Source organism: Moschus berezovskii, chromosome 23 (assembly GCF_049115385.1).
Source record: "Moschus berezovskii isolate FMDL1 chromosome 23, NW_MosBer_1.0, whole genome shotgun sequence".
Classification (NCBI taxonomy): domain Eukaryota; kingdom Metazoa; phylum Chordata; class Mammalia; order Artiodactyla; family Moschidae; genus Moschus; species Moschus berezovskii.
Window position 1 is genome coordinate 56,291,170 of NC_142482.1, and position 22,075 is coordinate 56,313,244.

At 45.3% G+C, this 22,075-nt stretch overlaps 1 protein-coding gene and 1 long non-coding RNA gene across 2 annotated transcripts in view; both read right to left on the reverse strand.

Annotated features, from left to right (window-relative positions):
- Positions 1-1,244: 1,244 nt before the first annotated feature.
- Positions 1,245-4,551, reverse strand: LOC148774213 (uncharacterized). Its single transcript, XR_016036052.1, has 3 exons — positions 4,320-4,551; positions 3,777-3,916; positions 1,245-1,316 (listed from the first exon to the last, which is right to left on the reverse strand). It is a non-coding gene; the product is annotated as an uncharacterized LOC148774213 (long non-coding RNA).
- A 3,601-nt stretch (positions 4,552-8,152) lies between these two features.
- Positions 8,153-22,075, reverse strand: part of SYCP2L (synaptonemal complex protein 2 like) — a 52,716-nt gene continuing 38,793 nt past the window's right edge. Inside the window, exons 30-35 of the mRNA XM_088831265.1 lie at positions 17,542-17,643; positions 16,150-16,253; positions 15,018-15,109; positions 14,384-14,483; positions 14,220-14,278; positions 8,153-8,207 (exon numbers count right to left, since the gene is read on the reverse strand). Of these exons, the coding sequence (XP_088687391.1) occupies positions 8,153-8,207; positions 14,220-14,278; positions 14,384-14,483; positions 15,018-15,109; positions 16,150-16,253; positions 17,542-17,643 (512 nt within the window). The remainder of the gene's footprint in view (positions 8,208-14,219; positions 14,279-14,383; positions 14,484-15,017; positions 15,110-16,149; positions 16,254-17,541; positions 17,644-22,075) is intronic.

Genomic DNA, 22,075 nt, shown 5'->3' on the forward strand with positions numbered 1-22,075 from the left:
GTCAACAATTTCTTATGAGCCTACTTGTGAATATTATCCCCTATTAGCTGCTGTTTGTCTTTACAGGTTAGGTCTTTGAAAATAGGAAGAAAGAGAGGGCTATGGAAAGGTTCCATCCAGCCCTGCCCTGCGGCCTGGGAAGGGCCCGCAGTAAAAAGCACTAGTTTGGCAAACCCAGCACACCCTTGCCCTGCGGGGTAACCCGAGCCCCACAGAGAAGCACACAGAGGAAGGTGAGAGAGAGGGACCACTCCTTTCTCGCCAAGGGCAGGGCGGTCATCCACCATTAAATAGTCCCAAGAATGGAGACAGGGTATTTTCTGAAGATCTGATACAGATTTACACCCTATAATTCCTACCCTGTAAAAACGAGATTTGCCCACTTTGACACTCTATCTGCTTTCTTACCTTACTTTAAGAAGTTTTTAGGTCGTACCGTTGACATCAGAGGCTTAAATGCCCCAACACGTTACAGCACAAAAGGACTTTGTCCTTTAGGGACCATCTCTGTTTTCTGAGCTTCCGTTTGATAAAGAATTTGTTTAATGGGAAAACAAGAACACCCCGACTTTGGTACTGACACGTACACTGACACCATGCTGACACTTCCAGCTTCTGTTTCCTGCAGACGCCTCTCGGGGTTCCGCTGCCCTGAAAGGCAACTGACCCTTTCAGCCTTCACGGCGAGGGCATCGTGCCCTCCAGCCCCTCCTCTGCCAGCGGACCCATTTCTCCGGAACAGACATCTTCCGACGATGCCCACTTTCTCTTGGGTCTTTCTAGTCTCCTAAAGCTGACTTGTTCTAGGGTGCTCAACCCCCTCCTTCCATCACATCATGCCTGCACAGCTATAAGTACCGTGCCCTCCCAGAAACTCACTTTAAAACAAGGGCTCGCTTTGAGTATGACTCTTCCTGCTCCCATAACAAAGTCCATGACGGACTCGGGAGGAAGCCCCTTGGAGGAGCTAGACTCTGGTGCAGTTTTAGGTCTCAGACGGGAGCTAAAATGTTATCAAAACGCACTCACCGCAGGTAAAAATGAGGCTCAGAAGGCAGAGGTCACAGGTCAGCTGTTGTCTCCAGCTTCCCCTCAGTCATCAGGCCCCAGCTCTGCACTCAGCCTTGCAGCTGCAGTTCCGGACGCTCCGGTGGGCTCCATCCCCACCCGGCAAGGACAGAGGCATCCTTCAGCTGAGGCAGACCGCCCAGACAGCTGGAAACCGCTGATCAAAGGGGAAGCTCGGTTAGTTTACACTCTCCAGCTCGATTTGGATAGAGGCTTCAGGATGCTTATTTCCGACTTGATCTGTAATCCTAGGGAAGTTTCATGAAACACTTTATAGCCTTAAACCATACAAGGGCTGATTTAAAAAAATACAGAGTTATGAAGTCTTAGTCACAAAAACTGAATCAGGTAACTATCTTCACCTGTTATTAAGTGTTATAATTTTAAACAAAATGTTTACTTTTAATGTAATTTTCCTAAAGCAAAGCTGTTAAAAAAAAAAAAGATCTGTATAATTTGTTAGAAAAAAAAGGGAAATGTTTTTCCCCCAAATAAATTTCTCCTCATTCATAGGAATGAAAACAGTTATATGAATACGGTAAACATATGTTTATTCCAATTTTTCAAAAAAGAATGTTCAGTTACTGGAATTAAATACAGAAATCTCAACACATCAAAATTACATACTGTTTAAGACATATTGAGGAGAATGCCCCCCCTACACTGGAGAAGTATTTTTAAGGCAAAAGGTTACTGTGATGGTCAGAACTTCACTTTTGTGTAAGAAACCAGTCCAGTTCTTTCCAGTATTTCCATATCATTTTATCTTTCTGGGGACTGCCTTATTTGGAAAATAAGGATAGCATTTTTTTATTTTCCTTGGAAAACACATATCTTAAGAACATAGTATCATGACTGAGGTGGCCAGGGAGGCAGGAAAAGCCATTTTTTCTTTGTAGATAAAAAGCATCTGTATGATTGTTGTATAATAAATTGATTTTTACACTAAACTATATCATGATTCCTTTTATTCGGTTCAAGGAAGTTAAAATGTGTTCTGCATGCTATTCCAAATGACCTATTACTCAGGAATTTTTTTTTTTAACAACAAAGTGATATTTTAGCGATTAATTTTGGAGGTGTAATTCATTTCAGTAAGCAGTGGACTTTTATATAACAATGTCACCTTTATGCAGTATTCATATACTGAGTTAGACTTTCAGAAAATGGTCATAAGGAAAAGTTAAGACTAGCAGAGAGGATATGGTGGTGTCAGTGGTAAAGAGTCCACCTGCCAATGCAGAAGACGTAAGAGATACAGGTTCCACCCCTGGGTCAGGAAGATCCCCTGGAGAAGAGCATGGCAACCCGCTCCAGTACTCTTGCCTGGAAAATTTCACGGACAGAGGAACCTGGTGGGCTCCAGTCACGGGTCACAAAGAGTCGGACACGACTGAAGCAACTTAGCGTACTGCAGAGCGTGCAGAGGATAGAAAAGTTATAACAAAAACAGCTGTACAGAGTGACCCAGGGAGAGCGCAAGACTGGCTGAAGAGTCTGGGCACAGGACAGTGGCCACGCGCTGCGCCCTGGGCCCCCTCGGCAGAGTCAGGTAGGCAGGGGCCGCTGCGGCAGCTCAGGAGTGCGTCTGTGAGCTGAGACTTGAGCACGGTGAAGCCTGAGGCAGACTTAAGGTCGTGGGGTGGATCACGGACCGGCACAGTGTCGATGCAGAGGGTAGAGGTTTAAGGTGATGCTGACAGCAAAACACAGGATCGTACGAGAGCGAGCTCCAAGTCTGCTTAGGAAGCGGCCTAAACTTCTGGGCGGCGACCAGGATGGGGCAGCATATCCTGAAGAGCAGGAGGGCGAGAGAGTGGGAGGTGGCCCTGGAGAGAGGAAACTTCGCCTCCCCTCCCCGAACGGGGGGCCAGAGACCTCCCCATCACCTCCTGGGGTTTCCTTATCTTAAACAGTGGGTGCAACCAGTTCATTAGAGCCTAATAACTTGTTGCAAATTAAAAACTGCTGGTACATGATAAATGTTCACCTAAATAAGTTTCAGTTTCTCAATATAAAGAAAAATTCAATGTGTTTTTATTATTCAATTTATTATTACCACTTAAATTTATTATTTAGGATTTCTTCAAAATCAAATTATATTCACATTAAAGAAGAATTCTAAAAATAAAAAATAAAGGCTCTACTCCAGGGCAAGTTAAAATAATAATCACTCTTAAACCTAAACGACACTCACCTAAAATATCCCTTGACCTTTGGTAACACATGACTTTCAGTCATGGCGGAGGGGGGAGGAGCAAAGCTATCGATCTGTAGGTCACTTTTCTGTCTTGAGAGGCAGCACTGAGGAAACACCAGGATGATGCCAGGAGGACAGTAAGTGTGAAAGTCACACCCTCATTAAGCACTTCGTAAATCATTCAGTTTGGCTCTAAGAAGCAACCCACTGGGAGCCCATTACAACCCTGTGTGTGTGTCCTCAGCTGCTAAGTCACGTCCAACCCTTTGCAACCCCACGGACTGCAGCCCGCCAGGCTCCCCTGTCCATGGGATTCTCCAGGCAAGAATACCACAGTGGGTTGCATTTCCTCCTGCAGGGGATCGAACCCACATCTGCATTGGCAGGCAGCTTCTTTACTCCTGAGCCACCTGGGAAGCCCCATTATGACCCCATCTGAAGCCAAAAACCATCTGACAGTCCAGCCAGGGTGCGGCAGGCACAGCCACCCTCAAGCGCTGGCACCTACCTTGGCATCTGCACACACCAGTCTGACTCTGAGTCGAGGGCTGTGCTCGTGTGTGACCAGTTACCACCACTCATCCTTTAACACCCGGCTTGTTAACCCAGCTGACCCCCAAAGGCATCAGAATTTGTGACACCTGAGCACTGAAGAACAAAAAGAAAAATTCTTCTGCATAGTTTTGCCTAGACTGAGTTCACACATTTCAAGGGAAATGAACTTCACTTTCTTGTTGACTGTGACCCTAATGATAAATATCACAAGTTGCAAATTTCTCTGAAAGATGTAGGCCCTGTCCCAAAGATGGTCCGTGTACAGAGCTAGCCTTTATTTTTTAAGTCCAGTTTAATCCTATGAGCCTTGATAAACTCTGGAAATAGTCATATTCAATTGCAAAACTCATCAAATCTACCTTCCCAGTGCTGTATGTTATTATGGTGATACAGAAGTGACCCAGAAAAAATATTTGCCCTTCCAAGTTCATAGTCTTGTAAAGCAGATGGAGAAACGTTTAAATATAAAATAATAGAAATATGGAAAACCACTTACCAAGAAAATTTTTCCAAAGGAGACAGTGTCTGGGCTTAGTTTTGGTGGGTGAGGAATTTTCCAACAAGACAGGGAGGGAACTTTGTCCGAGCAAATCCCAGAGGTTAAACACCTAGGATTCTACCAGGACTCACCATCCTTCCACAATGATGAGGCACTTCTCCAGTGCCCCCCACCATGGCTGGCATCATACCGGGGCTTTGGAATAAAATAGTAAAGAGATCAAACAGGGTCTCTGCTCAAAGAGCTCAGGTTCAGGGTGGAAGATGGGAGGTTGAAGAGAGAGGGGGGATATGTATACATCTATGGCAGATTCATGCATGTACGGCAGAAACCAATATTGTAAAGCAATTATCCTTCAATTAAAAAAAGAAAGAAAAAAGAGCTCACAACCAGTGAGTACCTCCTAGAGGAAAACCAGGGTTACCGCAAAACAGCAAGAACATGCTGTTGATGCTGTTAAAGGTGTCAGGATTCGGTCTCCCCCCGTCCCGTGGGGAACCAAAGACGAATGCTGAGGCCACTGTTTGTACCTGATTCACCTCCCAACACCATTCTGCGACTCCTGGCTCGAGAAGAGCAACCCAGACAGCTGAAAGGCCATCACCGCATGTGAAGAAGCACACTTTGGGAGTCTATTTGAAGTTTTCCCTTCTTTTGATAACAACTGCACTGTGTATTCGGGTGCAAGCTGAGAAGCAGAACCGCTAGGTGACAGCCACGTGAATCCCCCAGAAGCTGACCTCACAGTGGGAGTGAAGGTGGTGGCTTGGGAAGGCGGCTGTCGGCAGGCGTGATGCGGGGACTGGGTGTGCACACTGCAGACATTCGGGAAGAGAAGATGGACGTGGGGTGGGGAAGACCGAGAATGAGCCTGAGCTGTAGCCCACGCAGACAGTCAGGGGCCTCTGACCTTGGGGGTGACGGCGACCTTGGAAGCCCAGGCCTGTGTCCCAGATCCCTGCACACACTTGGCCCAGGAGGAGGAGCTGACAGTCAGCCGGGGAAGCGGAACAGCTGCAGGGCTAGCACGAGCCTCGGGGAGCCCGCCGACGGGCCACGAGGCGGGCGCACAAAGCAGCAAGCCCAGTCCTCTGCTCACAAGCCTCCCCCTGGACCTCCGCTGTGGCCACTCTCACCAGAAAGGTACAGGGACACAAGTCACCCTGCCCAAGTCAACAGGTCGCAAAGCCACCACGTCCTGTGGTGACAATCGAAAATGCCCGTGCATGTAGAGAAAGACCCAGCGGCCCCAGCCTAGCTTACCTGAATTCCCAGGAAGAGAGGTTTCAGTCAACAGTGGCCAGTCCTCCAGATCCCAGACGGTGTCTGCTTCTGCTTCTCTATTATCTGGTCAGTAGTAACAACCATACCATAAACGGGAGAATCAAACCATTCAAGGACCAGAAACGTAAGCACTCGGCCAAGTACAGCTGGGCCTCGGCCTCAACAGATCCCAGTTCATGTGGAAACAAGTTTCTCTAGCTTTCCTTGACCCAAGGCAAAGCTGAGGCTTTTTGTTTTGTTTTTTTATCTTAATTAGCATACTCATTTTCTAAAAGCATCAGAATGCAGAACTGACACCTATTGTCCATATGCTCTAACCACTCTGACCCCCTTCCACTTTCCTGCCACACACAGACACATTCACAAACAGACATACACACACACATTTCATTCCATAGGCTCCTGGGAGAGGTCTCAACGACACTGGATTGGAGACCTTCTGTATTAGTCAGGATTCTCCAGAGAAAGACAACCAACAGGATACAGATATAACTATCTTGATATACAACTTATATGTGTATACAACATATAAACATATATAACATACACACATATAAATCGTATATAAAGAGAGGGAGGGAGATAGCATTCAACAATCGGCCCCCAAAATTGTGGGAGCTGGCCAGTGTGAAATCTGCAGGGCTGGCTATCAGACGGGAAACTCAGGCAGGGTAATCTTGAAACAGAATCGCTTCTTTCAGCAACCTCAGTCTTGACTCTTAAGGTCTTCAACTGATTAGGCGAGGCCCACCTACTTTATGGCGGGTAATTCACTTTACTCAAAGTCTACTGATTTAAATGTTAAGTGAAAGTGAAGTTGCTCAGTCATGTCAGACTCTTTGTGGCCCCATGGACTGTAGCCCATCAGACTCCTCCATCCATGAAATTTTCCAGGCAAGAGTACTGGAGTGGGTTGCCATTTCCTTCTCCAGGGGATCTTCCTGATCCAGGGATTGAACCCAGGTCTCCCGCCATGCAGGCAGATGCTTTACTGTCTGAACCACCAGGGAAGCCTTTAATTTAAATGTTAATTATATCTTTAAAAAAGAAGCTATTAAATAAATGATCTGATACTCTTATAGCTTCAGTTCAGTTCAGTTCAGTTGCTCAGTCGTGTCCGACTCTTTGCGACCCCATGAATCACAGCATGCCAGGCCTCCCTGTCCATCACCAACTCCTGGAGTTCACTCAAACTCATGTCCATCGAGTCGGTGATGCCATCCAGCCATCTCATTCTCTGTCGTCCCTGTCTCCTCCCACCCCCAATCCCTCCCAGCATCAGACTCTTTTCCAGTGAGTCAACTTGTCGCATGAGGTGGCCAAAGTATTGGGGTTTCAGCTTTAGCATCAGTCCTTCCAATGAACACACAGGATTGATCTCCTTTAGAATGGACTGGTTGGATCTCCTTGCAGTCCAAGGGACTCTCAAGAGTCTTCTCCAGCACCACAGTTCAAAAGCATCGATTCTTCGGCGATCAGCTTTCTTCACAGTCCAACTCTCACATCCATACATGCCCACGGGGAAAACCATAGCCTTGACTAGACGGACCGTGGTTGGCAAAGTAATGTCTCTGCTTTTTAATATGCTATCTAGGTTGGTCATAACTTTCCTTCCAAGGAGTAAGCGTCTTTTAATTTCCTGGATGCAATCAGCATCTGCAGTGATTTTGGAGCCCCCAAAAATAAAGTCTGACACTATTTCCACTGTTTCCCCATCTATTTCCCATGAAGTGATGGGACCAGATGCCATTCTTATAGGTTACAATATACTAAAACATAGCTCATTAAAAAATTAAAGAAAAATGACAAATTGGGGTTATAAAGATTGCTTTAGGCATATTAAACTGTTGATGGACAGGGAGGCCTGGCATGCTGTGATTCATGGGGTCGCAAAGAGTCGGACACGACTGAGTGACTGAACTGAACTGAAAGCTATATTATATAACAATTATACAATGTATAATCTGACCTTCAGTGTACAGTCTTGAACTGCAATAATCCAATCATGTACTTTATAAATGGGCTTAACTTATGTAGGTTTCATTTTTCTAAAATAAACCCAGTTAGCTCTATATACAACTCCATGCATCAGACTTTATTAGAGCATTTAGTAATTATCAAAAATGAATATTTCTCCTCTGCTAAAGCTGGAAGTTTTGTTAAAGTTCCAGAGAAACCAGAATATCTGCCAAACAGAAGAATAATTATTTCAAAATACAACACCATTTTCATCTGAGCTATTTTCATCCCAAAGTAAGCTCTCCCTTAAAGAGACACGCTAAGTAGTATATATATACAGATGCTGAGGTTTCTCTTCTCCAAATAACTTGACACTTCTCAAATAAAAATCAATTTTACTTTTAAAAATTAAAAAAAAAAAGGCAACATCACTCCAAGTTGCTAAACATCCTGAACTTATTTTCTGACCAAATTTAAATACAAAAGGTAAACCTTTGTGAACAAACGGACAAACAACCAATATATTACAGTCTGTCCCGACTTGGCAGGTCTCAGGAATTTCGTTTGCTGTGAATGGGCTCAGAGCACTAAGGCACCGCCCGTGTGGCCGGAGGCTGCTTTATCTCCTTCCCATGGCTCAGGCTGGTGGAAAGGGAACAGGAGAACAGCGGTTAGTGAAGCCTGAACTACCCCCTTCCCAGTCCCTAGAATTCAGGGAGCCAACGTGAATGTCACTCCCTGTCATCGGCTACCTCCCTAACTCAGATAATAACTTAGCTCCACTGGGAGCTAAGGTCACTGCACTGGAGGGAACTGCCCAGGGTCAAAATCACTCTCAAAAATCTCTTAAACATGTGCTGCTTTCAAGACACATTCAAGATTTTTTTTTCCTTTGGTGTTGGAGAAAAGACAGCTATTTCTTGAGGGGAGGACCAGTTAAAGTGGCTGGTCTGGCTTTTGGGGAAATGCCTATTGTTAATAAGCAGGCTGAGTCCAGTTGGAGGCTCACAAAACAAGAGGTGGGTAGGGACCAGATTCTCCCATCCTAAAGTGAACACTAGGGCGCGTGCTCACTGAGAAGAATAGGCAGAATCACCTCTGTGATTTATTTCTCACTATTCTCCTGCATTCAGCACATACAATTTAATTCGGGCATGACAGACATTGCTGGTTACCTACCCAACATCTACACTCCCCTTTCTCCTTATTAACAGAAACCCACTTTGCAGGAAGGAGGACAGTAACAAGCTCAGTTTAAACCTGCAGCCCCAGATTCCCTCTTAACTAACAAGCTTCATGCGATTCGGTTCTGGCCAGTAAGATGGAGACAAAAGCCTACTGATTCGGCTTCCATGAAAACTATTTCCCCAATTTTTAAAAAAGAAGGTAGATTCTACTGGCACACATCTTTTACCAAATCCTTCACCATCTGCCCCTCCCTGCCTGGAGAGCAGATGTGCTTGGGGGTAGAGCTGCTGTTCTGTGACCATGAAGCCCAAAGCCAAAGGAAAGATAACAGAGCAGGAAGCGAAAAGAACCTGTGTCCCTAACTAGCACTTAAAGCTGCCATACCAGCCTTGGATGGTTTCCCGGATGACTCAGCCAGTGAAGAATCTGCCTGCAAGGCAGGAGACACAGGAGATCCAGGTTTGATCCCTGGGTTGGGAAGATCCCCTGGAGAAGGAAACGGCAACCCACTCCAGTATTCTTGCCCTGGAGAATCCCATGGACAGAGGAGCCTGGAGGGCTATAGTCCATGCGGGTCTCAAAGAGGCAGACATGACAGCTCAGCACCAGCCTTGGACAAAACCCCTTGGGGTTACTGCTCACAGGGTTCAAACAAAACCTCTATTTGGTTCAGCTGCTCGAGTCTGATTTCTCTTATACAAGACTGATCGTAACACATACATTTAATTCACAGTAGATGCAATTCCCCACTAGGGCTGGAATTCTAATATACTTAGCCCAGGTTAGGCTTTTATCCATATCCTCTTTCAGTACTATTTTGACTTGGAGATTTTATTATTTTTCTTTTCTCCAAACAAAACAGTAATGTTTCCCTGATACTGAAAGTCATTCAAGATACAGTTACAAGGGTATTCACTAAGATTTATTTGTGATAATTTAAAATAATCTGAATGCTCATCAACAGGAAATCAAATGTGAAAGTATAATAGATCCATAAGCTAGAATAGTTACAGTCATTTTAAAAATTAGCAGATCCTTATTACTGACTTGGAAAGAAATCCTACTTCTGTTACTGAGAGAGCAAAGGAAGAACAATGCACTTAGTATATCATTTATGTTACTTAAAATATACACACTGAAACTTATCAAGACATTTGCGTATATTCTTATGTAAACATAGAAACATAACTGAGCACCGAAGAGTTGATGCTTTTGAACTGTGGTGTTGGAGAAGACTCTTGAGAGTCCCTTGGACTGCAAGGAGATCCAACCAGTCCATTCTAAAGGAGATCAGCCCTGGGTGTTCATTGGAAAGACTGATGCTGAAGCTGAAGCTCCAATACTTTGGCCACCTGATGTGAAGAACTGACTCATTGGAAAAGACCCTGATGCTGGGAAAGATTGAAGGCGGGGGGAAAGGGGACAACAGAGGATGAGATGGTTGGATGGCATCACCGACTTGATGGATGTGAGTTTGAGCAAGTTCTAGGAGTTGGTGATGGACAGGGAAGCCTGGCGTGCTGCAGTTCATGGGTTCACAAAGAGTTAGACACAACTGAGCGACTGAACTGAAACAGAAAAAAATCAAGAAGAATATATACTAAACAGTAAAGAGATAGTTCTCTCTGGATCATCATAAAAGACGGAAGGTTAGGGAGAGAGGAAAATTCACTTACTTGATAAATGTTATGTTGTTTATTACACAAGAGTCATTTATGAAAGTGAAAGTGTTAGTAGCTCAGTTGTGTCCAACTCTTTGCGACCCTATGGACTACAGTCCGCCAGACTACTCCATGGAATTCTCCAGGAAAAAGTACTGGAGTGGGTTGCCATTCCCTGCTCCAGGGGATCTTCCTGACCCAGGGATCAAACCCAGGTCTCCTGCACTGCAGGTGGACTTCTTATCATCTTAGCCACCAGGGAAGCCCAAAGTCGTTTATATCTCGCATTAAATCTAAAAAAGACAGAACAAAAAATAAATAAATAAATAAAAATAAAAAAGAACAGCCTAAGTTAGAAGAGTCAAGCCACCTCAAATGTCACCACACAGAAATAACCCTGGCTGACACTTTGATGAGAATCTCCTGGAATCCAGAGCTCTCGCTGCGTACGAACGTGCACACATCTTCTCATCCTCTGCAACAGCACCCGCTCCGTGCACAGACCTCGTGCCCTCCTCTGCTGGCTGTCTCTCCCTGACCAAGCGTCAGCTCCCGGAGCATCCCGAGAATTCTGTCCTGGAACAACTTCTCCCGGTGACTGGTCCCTAAGTCAACTTCGGTCTTGAATATCTGGTTACACACTTGACAGCTCCATTCAGATGCTGAAACCACAATCTAACGTAAGTCTCACATTCAGCCTTTAAGACCCAGCCACACGCTTCTCCTTCTCCCTCCACCAATAAAAGCAGAACTTTCCCAGTCTATACACACACACACACCCACACACACACACCCCCACACACGCACACAGCACTACCAGCAGTTCCCAAAGTGTGAGCCTTTGGGATGTCTAAGTTTTCAAAGATTTGTGAGGTCAAAACTATTCTGGTAATAGTGATGAAGACTAGCACAAAACTTGCTTCCTTCATTCCTACTCTCTCTACAAACACACAGCAGAGTTTTTCAGAGGCTACCTGATGTGTGGTGTCACGATGGATAGAATTCAGAAGCAGATATAAAGTCCCTTATTAAGGTAGACTGTGTGGATCACAACAAATTGTGGATAATTCTTAAAGAGATGGGAATACCAGACCACCCGACTTGCCTCCTGAGAAATCTGTACACAGATCAAGAAGCAACAGTTAGAACTGGACATGGAACAACAGACTGGTTCCAAATAGGAAAAGGAATACATCAAGACTGTATATTGTCACCCTGCTTATTTAACTTATATGCAGAGTACATCATGAGAAACACTGGGCTGGAGGAAGCAGAAGCTGGAATCAAGATTGCCGGGAGAAATATCAATAACCTCAGATATGCAGATGACACCACCCTTATGGCAGAAAGTGAAGAGGAACTCAAAGGCCTCTTGATGAAAGGGAAAAAGGAGAGTGAAAAAGTGGGCTTAAAGCTCAACATTCAGAAAACTAAGATCATGGCCTCTGGTCCCATCACTTCGTGGCAAATAGATGGGGAAGCAATGGAAACAGTGAGAGACTTTATTTTGGGGGCTCCAAAATCACTGCAGATGACGACTGATGAAATTAAAAGATGTCTGCTCCTTGGAAGAGAAGTTATGACCAACCTAGACAGCATACTAAACAGCAGAGACATTACTTTGCCAACAAGGTCTGTCTAGTCAAGACTATGGTTTTTCCAGTAGTCACATATGGATGTGAGAGTTGGACTATAAAGAAGGCTGAGTGCCGAAGAATTGATGCTTTTGAACTGTGATGTTGAAGAAGACTCTTGAGAGTCCCTTGGACTGCAAGGAGATCCTACCAGTCCATCCTAAAGGAAATCAGCCCTGAATATTCATTGGAAGGACTGATGCTGAAGCTCAAGCTCCAATACTTTGGCCACCTGATGTGAAGAACTGACTCACTGGAAAAGACCCTGATACTGGGAAAGACTGAAAGCAGGAGAAGAAGGGACGACAGAGGATGAGGTGTCTGGATGGCATCACCGACTCAGTGGACATGAGTTTGAGTGAACTCTGGGAATTGGTGATGGACAGGGAGGCCTGGTGTGCTGCTTCCAGTCTATGGGGTTGCAAAGAGTTGGACACGACTGAGCGACTGAACTGATTAAGCCAGACATTAGAGAGATCTGCAAAAGCACAAAACAACACTAATCTTCTCATAGTTCTTGTTTTGAAAAGTCTGGTTATTTTTCATAAAAATATGTTATGTATATCAATATGTAAACATTTATTACTGTTCTTTTAATTTTTTAAGTCTACTTATTTTTAATTGAAGGAAAACTGCTTTACCGTATTGTACTGGTTTCTGCCATATATCAACAATTACTGTTCTTTTTAAATAAACACATTTCAAAAACTGTCTCAGAATATTTCCTACATGACAATAAATATACTATTTTAAAATAAAAAAAAACTCAGCCTCAATTTTTAATGTGGAACATATTCACAGACAGAACTTATAAAGCCAAAGCTTTCTGGGGATCCTCAATAAATTTGAAAAGTGTTTTAAGAGGTCTTAATTCCAACCAGCTTGAGAACCATTCTTAACAACCTTGGGCATTTAGTGAAGAGATTTTAAATGGATATCTACTATCATCATGTATAATGAATGGTACAGGGAGTGAGACATGTGTTTGAAAGAACTTTGAAAATCTAGAGGCTATACTGTCAATGTTATCCCTTATATTAACTGAGAAAACAGTAGGATGGCTAATTCAAACATTGACAGTTTTTGTTCTGATTTGAAATACATGGTATGATCAGAATAATATCCCTTTTGAAACCATATGACAGATTTCTGTGATAAAAGCTGATTCTTAGATGATAGAGAAGGCTTTAGTTAGTATAAATTTACATAGGGATCCCTTTTGATTTGAGAAAGAAAAAACACTAGAATTCCTCCCAGGGCACAAGCACCAGAGTATAGGACTTCACGATCCATTTGCCCGCTTCCTCCCCTCTAGAAAGAGGAAACTATTCCAAATGGATAGAAGCAGCAGCCTCAGAATGGACACGGGCTAACCACAGTGAGAGGAACATGCAACAAGATAAACCTACATGTTGTTTTAAAATGGACACATACATGTTTAAAAATGGGCTTTCCTGGTGGTCCAGTGGGTTAAGAATCCGCCTGCCAAGGCAGGGGATGCAGGTTCGATCCCTGGTCCTGGAAGATCCCACATACCTCGGGGGCATCTGAGTCCATGCACCGCAACGACTGAGCCTACACATGACAACTATGGAGGCCCACACGCCCAGAGCCCCTGCTCTGCAACGAGAAAGCCGTTGCAGTGAGCAGCCTGCACGCCACAACAAAGAGTGGCCTTCCCTCACCACAACCAGAGAAATGGTGCAGCAACAAAGACTCAGCACAGCCAAAAATAAACTACGTAAGTAAAATTAAAAAACAAAAAAGTGTATACGTATACTACATATATAAGGTGTGTCGAATATATTCTATCAAGTACACAGTTCAACTGAAAATCAACTGTTCACTCAGAAACCTTGATTTCTTTTTCAAAATCTATTTTCATTTTAAAAAATCTTGCTTAAAAAGAAAGCAATGTGTATCCCCCCCAAAAAATAAAGTTTGGATGATCCTGTTTATGCTTTTCAAAATGTATACATCTTGATCAGTATCATAAGCCATGCTCTATGCCCAGGGAGTCCCACAGAAGCAGCTGGTTAGAAAAGATGCAGCTAATTAGCTCCCTAAGTAAGGTTTTACCAGCATCAACCACTCATACTTTAGCTAAATACCTCCTACTTCAACGAAGATACTTCTAGAAAAGATACTTGTTTAAAAAAAAACCAAAATACCTCTGGAACTGCAGTTCACAGAATGATTTCAGGTCAGCTGACTGCTTCCCCCAAAATTCCTAAAATTGAACAAGAGGTGGGTTGGTTGAAGCAGTTGACAGTTTTTCTATACCAGAACACATCCTCTTAAGTCACAGAGAATGTTCCAAACAAAAAGAACTTACCAGAACATCATCCTCAAGGTGTTGAAGAACCTCAAAATCCTTGTCAAGATTGCTCAGCTCTTGAAGAACAAAACCGTGAAACTGTTCTAGTTTATTCAGTCTGCGAAAAAAACAAGAGCAACAAACTTCACCGGACTGCTGGATGTGACAAAGACATCTCTAATCTTATTGCAAGGCGATCCAACCAGTCCATCCTAAAGGAAATCAGTCCTGGATGTTCATTGGAAGGACTGATGCTGAAGCTGAAAGTCCAATACTTTGGCCATCTGATGTGAAGAACTGACTCATTGGAAAAGACCCTGATGTTGGAAGGAATTGGGGGCAGGAGGAGAAAGGGACGACAGAGAATGAGATGGCTGGATGGCATCACCGACTCGATGGACATGAGTTTGGGTAAACTCCGGGAGTTGGTGATGGACAGGGAGGCCTGGCGTGCTGCGATTCATGGGGTCGCAAAGAGTCATACACGACTGAGCAACTGAACTGAACTGAATCTTATTGCAGAGATACTCCATATTTTCCTCTAGATGTTTCCTGTCTTAAGAATATACATCTCCTTTCTCTTCTTTCCCCTTGGAAATATTGTTTTGAAGAATCACATTTCCATAAACTTGCGTTGAAACCCAACACTTACCTGTGATGATGTATCTGGTTTAAAAGTTCTATCAGGCAATCTGGTACTTCCTTTGCATTTTTTGAATAAAGCGGGCTCCTTCTGTACCTAAGCTAAACCATAACAACAACAAAATGAGCACATCTGGGTTAAACAGAACTACACAAATTGGATGTAAGCTTCGTATTAAAAAGATGCCGCCCACAGGTAATATTCACTGCAAACATCATCACTAAGCACTGTGCATTTCATGTATTATTATTACCTCAGGTTTGATATCAATAAAGGACAATAAGCTAAAATAGGAAAACTTATATTCATGGCATTGATATACATACTGAATATCACGAACAAATTTCCATTATAAACCAGCTTACATTAGTATTGCAGAAAATAAGACTGGATATCTTTCAAGTTAGTTCAATGAATATACGTGAGGGTGAGACCATAAGTACTTTTCTCAAATGTGCTAACAAAGAATTCCTTAGGGATTTATAAACAGTAGGGAGATGGAGGGGACGCAAATGGTTTCAAAGGCGTCTTGCAGACAAGGTTCTGTGACGGCCTGCGCGTGTGGTCTCTCGCAGATTTGCCCTCGTCAGCTGACCACCCACACCCAGCCCACCTTCCTCTCCGTCCCAGACGCCTCTCTCATCCACGCGGTCCCCGGCCCTCCCTTGTCTATCACTGTGACCAAATCATTGCTTCCCGCTTGTCCCGTTTTCTGAGACTGCAATCAACGAAAACCAAAGCCTTTCCATACAGGTCCATCTGGTCCCATGATAGCAAATGGACAAGGAATAGCTGAGCTGGTTTAAGCTGGAGTTTTGTTTTTGGGTTTTTTTGGGGGAGCCACACAGTGCAGCATGTGGGATCTTAGTTCCCCGACCACGGATCGAACCCATGCCCCCTGCAGCGGAACTTGGATTCTTAACCACTGGACCACCAGGGATGTCCCCAGAACAGATGTCTTATAAATACAAACCACAATTCACAAAGACACTAAATTGAGCAAACACAGCTAGGACAAATGTACCTCCCCAGAGACTCGGGCGCACCTTCACACAGGTAGGACAACAGTGGTATTAATGAATGTGAACCTGTTACTTCAAATGCACAGTGAGCTAGCTTTTCATTTTTACTGGGCCATTACCTCATAGTTTCTTTTCAGTTCTCTAGTGAAGTTTTCAAAAGCAGTGATCATCACAGAACCTTTGAAGTTCTCTGGCGTAACGTTTAAGGATGAAGTTGAAATGCCTTCTGCACAAGAAGAATACAACATTAAGTAAAACTAACAAAGGGCTCAAAGTAGGTGTGCTCAGCCTGCCTGCTGCCCAGAGCATGGAAAGTCCTTTAGAAACTCAGGCATGACCCAGAAAAGACCCGCTGGCTTCTGTGGGTCACGGACTTCATGACCCACAGAAGTTCGTGGCGGCAGCAAGATTGACTCCGACCGTGACTGACCAGACCAACTTAAGCCAAGAGTCCTCAGCCAATGCTTCACACGGCTTCCCACCAAAACTCACTGTCTGGCAAGTGCCCATTTCAACAAACTTTCCCAGCACCTTAAATCAGAGCAACTGATTGCACCTTAAATCAGAGTACGTCTAAGAAGCAGGCTGAGGTGTTGTAAGAGGTCTCCAGGATAACGTGATAGGTAATTCTGCTGCTGCTGCTAAGTCACTTCAGTCGTGTCCAACTCTGTGTGACCCCATAGACAGCAGCCCACCAGGCTCCCCCGTCCCTGGGATTCTCCAGGCAAGAACACTGGAGTGGGTTGCCATTTCCTTCTCCAATGCGTGAAAGTGAAAAGTGAAAGTGAGGTCGCTCAGTCGTGTCCGACTGAGTGACCCCATGGACTGCAGCCTACCAGGCTCCTCCATCCATGGGAGTTTCTAGGCAAGAGTACTGGGGACTGGCATTTAACAGCTTCAGGGTGCCAAGAGGCTTTACAAGGGCTCATGAAGGGTCTGGCACTGTGTGGACCAACTCATTTAATTCTCACAAAATCCAAGTGAAGCAGGCACTGTTCACGTCCACTTTTCATACAGATCACACAACTGGTACGAGCTCACACTGACAGCTCTAGGATCGGAACGCAGGGCTGCCTGGCTCTTACTACCTGCTTCGAGTACCTGGGGGCCTCCAAATTGGCCTTCTTAGAGCCTTTTGTTTCAAAGGATAGGCGTGTCGCTCATCCAGAAGGCCAACCCCACGTACGCAGACATTTCAGATCATTCTCCTTCATCTGTGGAGTGGATATTTCTAACACAAACATTTGGGTTTACTAAAGCAGATATCTGTAAGCTTAAGAACACTTGGGGCCTGGAAATTGCCACAAAGACTTAAGAGGCCGAAATAGAAATGCCAGGAGGAGATAGTGCTTGCTTTTATCTACAGTTTGTGCAACAATTTACTTATGTCTGAAGACAAAGCGCTTCATTTTTACTGCAGCTATGATGATCTGAAAACTCTAGCTGCCTTGTAGTGCACATTGGGACACTCAGTGCTCACACATCTGAAACATTTGGGTGCCCAGCGTTACCTGACAACTCAGCTTCTTCTGCCACCGAGGAAAGGGCCCCTGGTTCACCACCGTCTTCCAACCGTGGCTGTTTCCACTCAGTGACGTGACGGTCGGCTCTGTCTGAAGGCAAGCGGAACACACTGATAATCACACACACATGTCTCCTTGTTCCCAGGTTTATCTTGCTCTCTTTTTGCCAGTGAATATCTAGCCGTGATGAGCAGCAAGTGAAACGTGTTCCCGCCTTGTTACAAATTGCTTATCATTTGGCACGTTGACCAAGGACACGTCTCAAAGCATGAGGTGTGCTGATGCCTGAAAGAGGGCCCGAGCACCCTTTGATGAGCTCAGGGACGTGCAGGAGCACTCTCCTTACAAGAATACGGGCTGGCTTAGATGGAAAGCAGTCATGGTTGGCATCAACCAGGGCTCCCGGCTAAAGGGGCAAGGTAGCAAGGTTTCCAGGCAGACTGGCCCTTGGAAGCTGATCGGATCAGCTCAAGGAGGGCGCCACCTGCTGGTGACATGGAGCCTCAGCACCGGACTGAGGGTTGTCTCAACGAGGGCCTCACTAGTGTAGGTGATCACATTCTCACGCGGAACCTGAAAGAGCTCACATCCAGCTTCTCTCGTCTAAAAAAAAAAAAAACTGAAAAGCATAAGCAATACTCTCAACCTGGAGAGGTACAACTATCTCTTTTCACTGCTTTAAGATTCAGGTGTGTTCCTTTGTTTGAAAAGTATCAGTTCAGTTCAGTTGCTCAGTTGTATCCGACTCCTTGGGACCGCACAGACTGCAGGACACCAGGCTTCCCTGTCCATCACCAATTCCCAGAGCTTGCTCAAACTCACGTCCTTCGAGTCGGATGGGTATTTGCTAGGGAGTTGCATTGTTTCAAGGCTAAATGATCTTTTAAAATCCAGGAAAGAATCCAGACACAACCCAGGCCTCTTCCAGCCTCAGAACAAACAGCACTCAGGCTTAAATCTCACATGGTGCCTACACCCTGGTCAAGACCCAAAGAAACCACTTAGAAAGAATTCTAGCTAGCCCCAGTTAGGTACTCATGAATAACTACTATGTTTCTTTACATTTTTCTCCTTTCTGCCCCTTTTGCCTCTTCTGGGTTTTTTTTCCCCCTCTCCTGACATTTGTAGCAATAGCTCAAAGCATGGCCTTGAATGTTCATGCCCCACCCATGGATAAACAAAGCATCTACTGGCATAGATGATATAATAGTTACCTCCAATGGAGAGAGGAATCCAGGAACACTGTGTAAATAACGTGATGGTTCCCTGAACAAGCTGCTTGGAATCTGTGAACCTACTAAATGGGGATCATCCCAGACGGCCCACTTCAGCAACATGGAAATAATCTGGTACAGAAAACCCTTTGGAAGGGGCCATCTTGTAAATTACTTTACCTGAAATAGAGGAGCGACTCTCCAGAGAGAACAAGCCTCCTCTAGGGAAACCAGCGCACTCCTTAAAGCAGGTCCTAAGTGATGCAGCTGACTCAGCTTTGTTTCCATGGCAACTGCTGCTGCTGCTAAGTCACTTCAGTCGTGTCCGACTCTGTGAGACCCCATAGACGGAAGCCCACCAGGCTCCCCCGTCCCTGGGATTCTCCAGGCAAGAACACCGGAGTGGGTTGCCATTTCCTTCTCCAATGTGTGAAAGTGAAAAGTGAAAGTGAAGTCGCTCAGTCGTGTCTGACCCTCAGCGACCCCACGGACTGCAGCCCACCAGGCTCCTCCATCCATGGGATTTTCTAGGCAAGAGTACTGGAGTGGCTTGCCATTGCCTTCTCCGATGGCAACTGCATGCCTCTTTAAACCAAGACTTTTGGACATTCTCATAAAGGGGCTAAAACTATGTACACGCAACACTTAAAAAATGAACACAGGCAGTAAACACACGGTGGCCGAAACTAAGGTGATCTCGAATGAATGCTGGTTCTCGGTGGCTGCTAAAGAAGTGGCCACTTGCTTTCGGACACAGGTGCCTTCATCGCTGTGAAAGGTGAGGGCTTTTGCAATCTGAGGAGCTTCCGAACTTATTTTGGGCACAGGTTGTATGTAGTGAATAATTTGGTGTCCATATTGCATTTATTTACTCATATTTCTGATGAAAACAATTTTTAGTGCCACACAGAACCCTATGATGAATAGCCAAGTTCTCCCAAGTTGAGGCATTAAAAAAAATCTTACTCTGAAGGGACACCATGTGGCCATAAATGATAAAGGTCAAGAGCCTTCACTGGGACAAGAAAAGTCTTTTTTATCAAAATGCCCTTCCTATGGAGGTACCTTCCTAATGCCAATTCCTCTGTTTATTCTACCAGTGTGTACTAGGCTAAGAATCTGAAAAGTTAAAGACAATCTTTATTGTTGAATTTATCAGTGTGATGGAGACCATTGAAAAATCTTTTGTCTGGATTAATGCATTTCACTTGCCAATGCAGGAGACTCAAGAGATGCAGGTTTGATCCCTGGGTTGGGAAGATCCCCTGCAGGAGGACATGGCAACCCACTCCAGTACTCTTGCCTGGGAAATCCCGCGGACAGAGGAACCTGGTGGGCTGTAGTCCATGAGGTCGCAAAGAGTCAGACACAACTGAGAACACACACACAAACCAATTAATAAGAAACACTGATTTGTGAGTATGTATAGATGATTATTCAAACACGGAATTCTGCAGAGGTTCATCACTACGTGATAGCATTTTCTAAGTTTCTTATTCATTTTCGAAATTTCTTATTCTTATTTTCTAAGTTGTGTTGTTGCTGTTTAGTCGCTAAGTTGTGCGTGACTCTTTGTGACCTCATGGACTGTAGCCTGCCAGGCTCCTCTGTCCATGTGATTTTCCAGGCAAGAATACTGGAATGGGTTGCTATTTTCTTCTCCAGGGGATCTTCCCGACGCAGGGATCAAACCCGGGTCTCCCACATTGCAGACAGTTTCTTCACTACTGAGCCCCCGGAAGCCCCTTTCAAAGAAAGTACACGATGAGGGCAGAATGCAGAATCATCAGTGATTAGTCATCCTGTCTGTCCACAGCTCTGGGAGCCCAGCACATTCAAAGTTCCAGGGCAAAGATTAAAACAGCAGCCCACGAGCAAAAGAGCCAAACAGCGGTTTCCTACTGTCTTCCCCAAAGGACACCAGGTTTTGAAAATCACCTGACAAAAGGGACTTTGTGGAAGTCTGAGAGTCCAGTGTGAAGACCTGCACATTGTTGGACAAGGAAAAATATCTGACTGGACGCATCCGAGAGGATAACAAGGACCGTCTCACTTGAGCCACATCAGCGCATGCTCAGGGCAGCCCAGCTCAGGCCCAAGAGAAACCCTCTGAGCTCAAGCTTTCTCCCTCAGGGGAAGGCAAGAGCGTCTGGGTGAGTGCTCAGTTACCCCAGGCAAAGAAGACAATTTCTTTCTTGCTCCATCCAGAATCCTGAGGTACATTACATGGCCTGGGGTGGGGAGGGGCTTGGAGAACAGCATCCAGGGTTCTCAGGGAGCATTGAAGGGACGCAGATCCTACTACCTGCCTCGGGGGCCCCATAAGGAAGCCTTCAGTCACCCCATAAGGAAGCTTTTTCAAGAGCTGCTGGGCACGCATCACCTGCGGGATCATCCCGCAGCTGGTCCATGGACACCACAAACAATCTGGATGCCTCGCCCACACACAAGCCCACCCTGGAGCTGGCTCATTTTGCACACTCCCAAGAGCCCTCCAGGATTCCTGGAGGGGACGACCGAGGATGAGATGGCTGGATGGCACCACCGACTCTGTGGACTTGAGTTTGAGTGAACTCCGGGAGTTGGTGCTGGACAGGGAGGCCTGGCGTGCTGTGATTCATGGGGTTGCGGAGAGTCGGACACGACTGAGCGACTGAACTGAACTGATGTCATACACTTGAAATTAACATGCTACCTGTCAATGATAACCCAATTTTTTAAAAAAGGAAACAATCTATACTTTTTCGGAGCCCCAGAGGGAGCAAAGAGGGAAAAGGAGCAGAAAGCTATTTAAGAAAATAATGTCAGGCTTCCTGGGTGGCTCAGTTGGTAAAGAGTCTGCCTGCCAACGCAGGAGACGTGGATTCGATCTCTGGCCTAGGAAGATCCCACATGCTGCAGAGCAACCAAGCCCGTGCGCTGCAACTACTGAGCCTGTGCTTCAGAGCCTGGGAACCACAACTACTGAACCCACGTGCCTCAACTACAAAAGCCTGCGCACCCCAGCGAGAGAAGCCACCACAATGTGTACTGTGTACTGCAACGAAAAGCAACCCCTGTGTACTGCAACGAAAAGCAACCCCTGTGTACTGCAACGAAAAGCAACCCCTGTGTACTGCAACGAAAAGCAACCCCTGTGTACTGCAACGAAGAGCAACCCCTGTGTACTGCAACGAAGAGCAACCCCTGTGTACGCAACCCCTGTGTACTGCAACGAAAAGCAACCCCTGTGTACTGCAGCGAAAAGCAACCCCTGTGTACTGCAACGAAAAGCAACCCCTGCTCACCGCAACTCCAGAAAAGCCCAT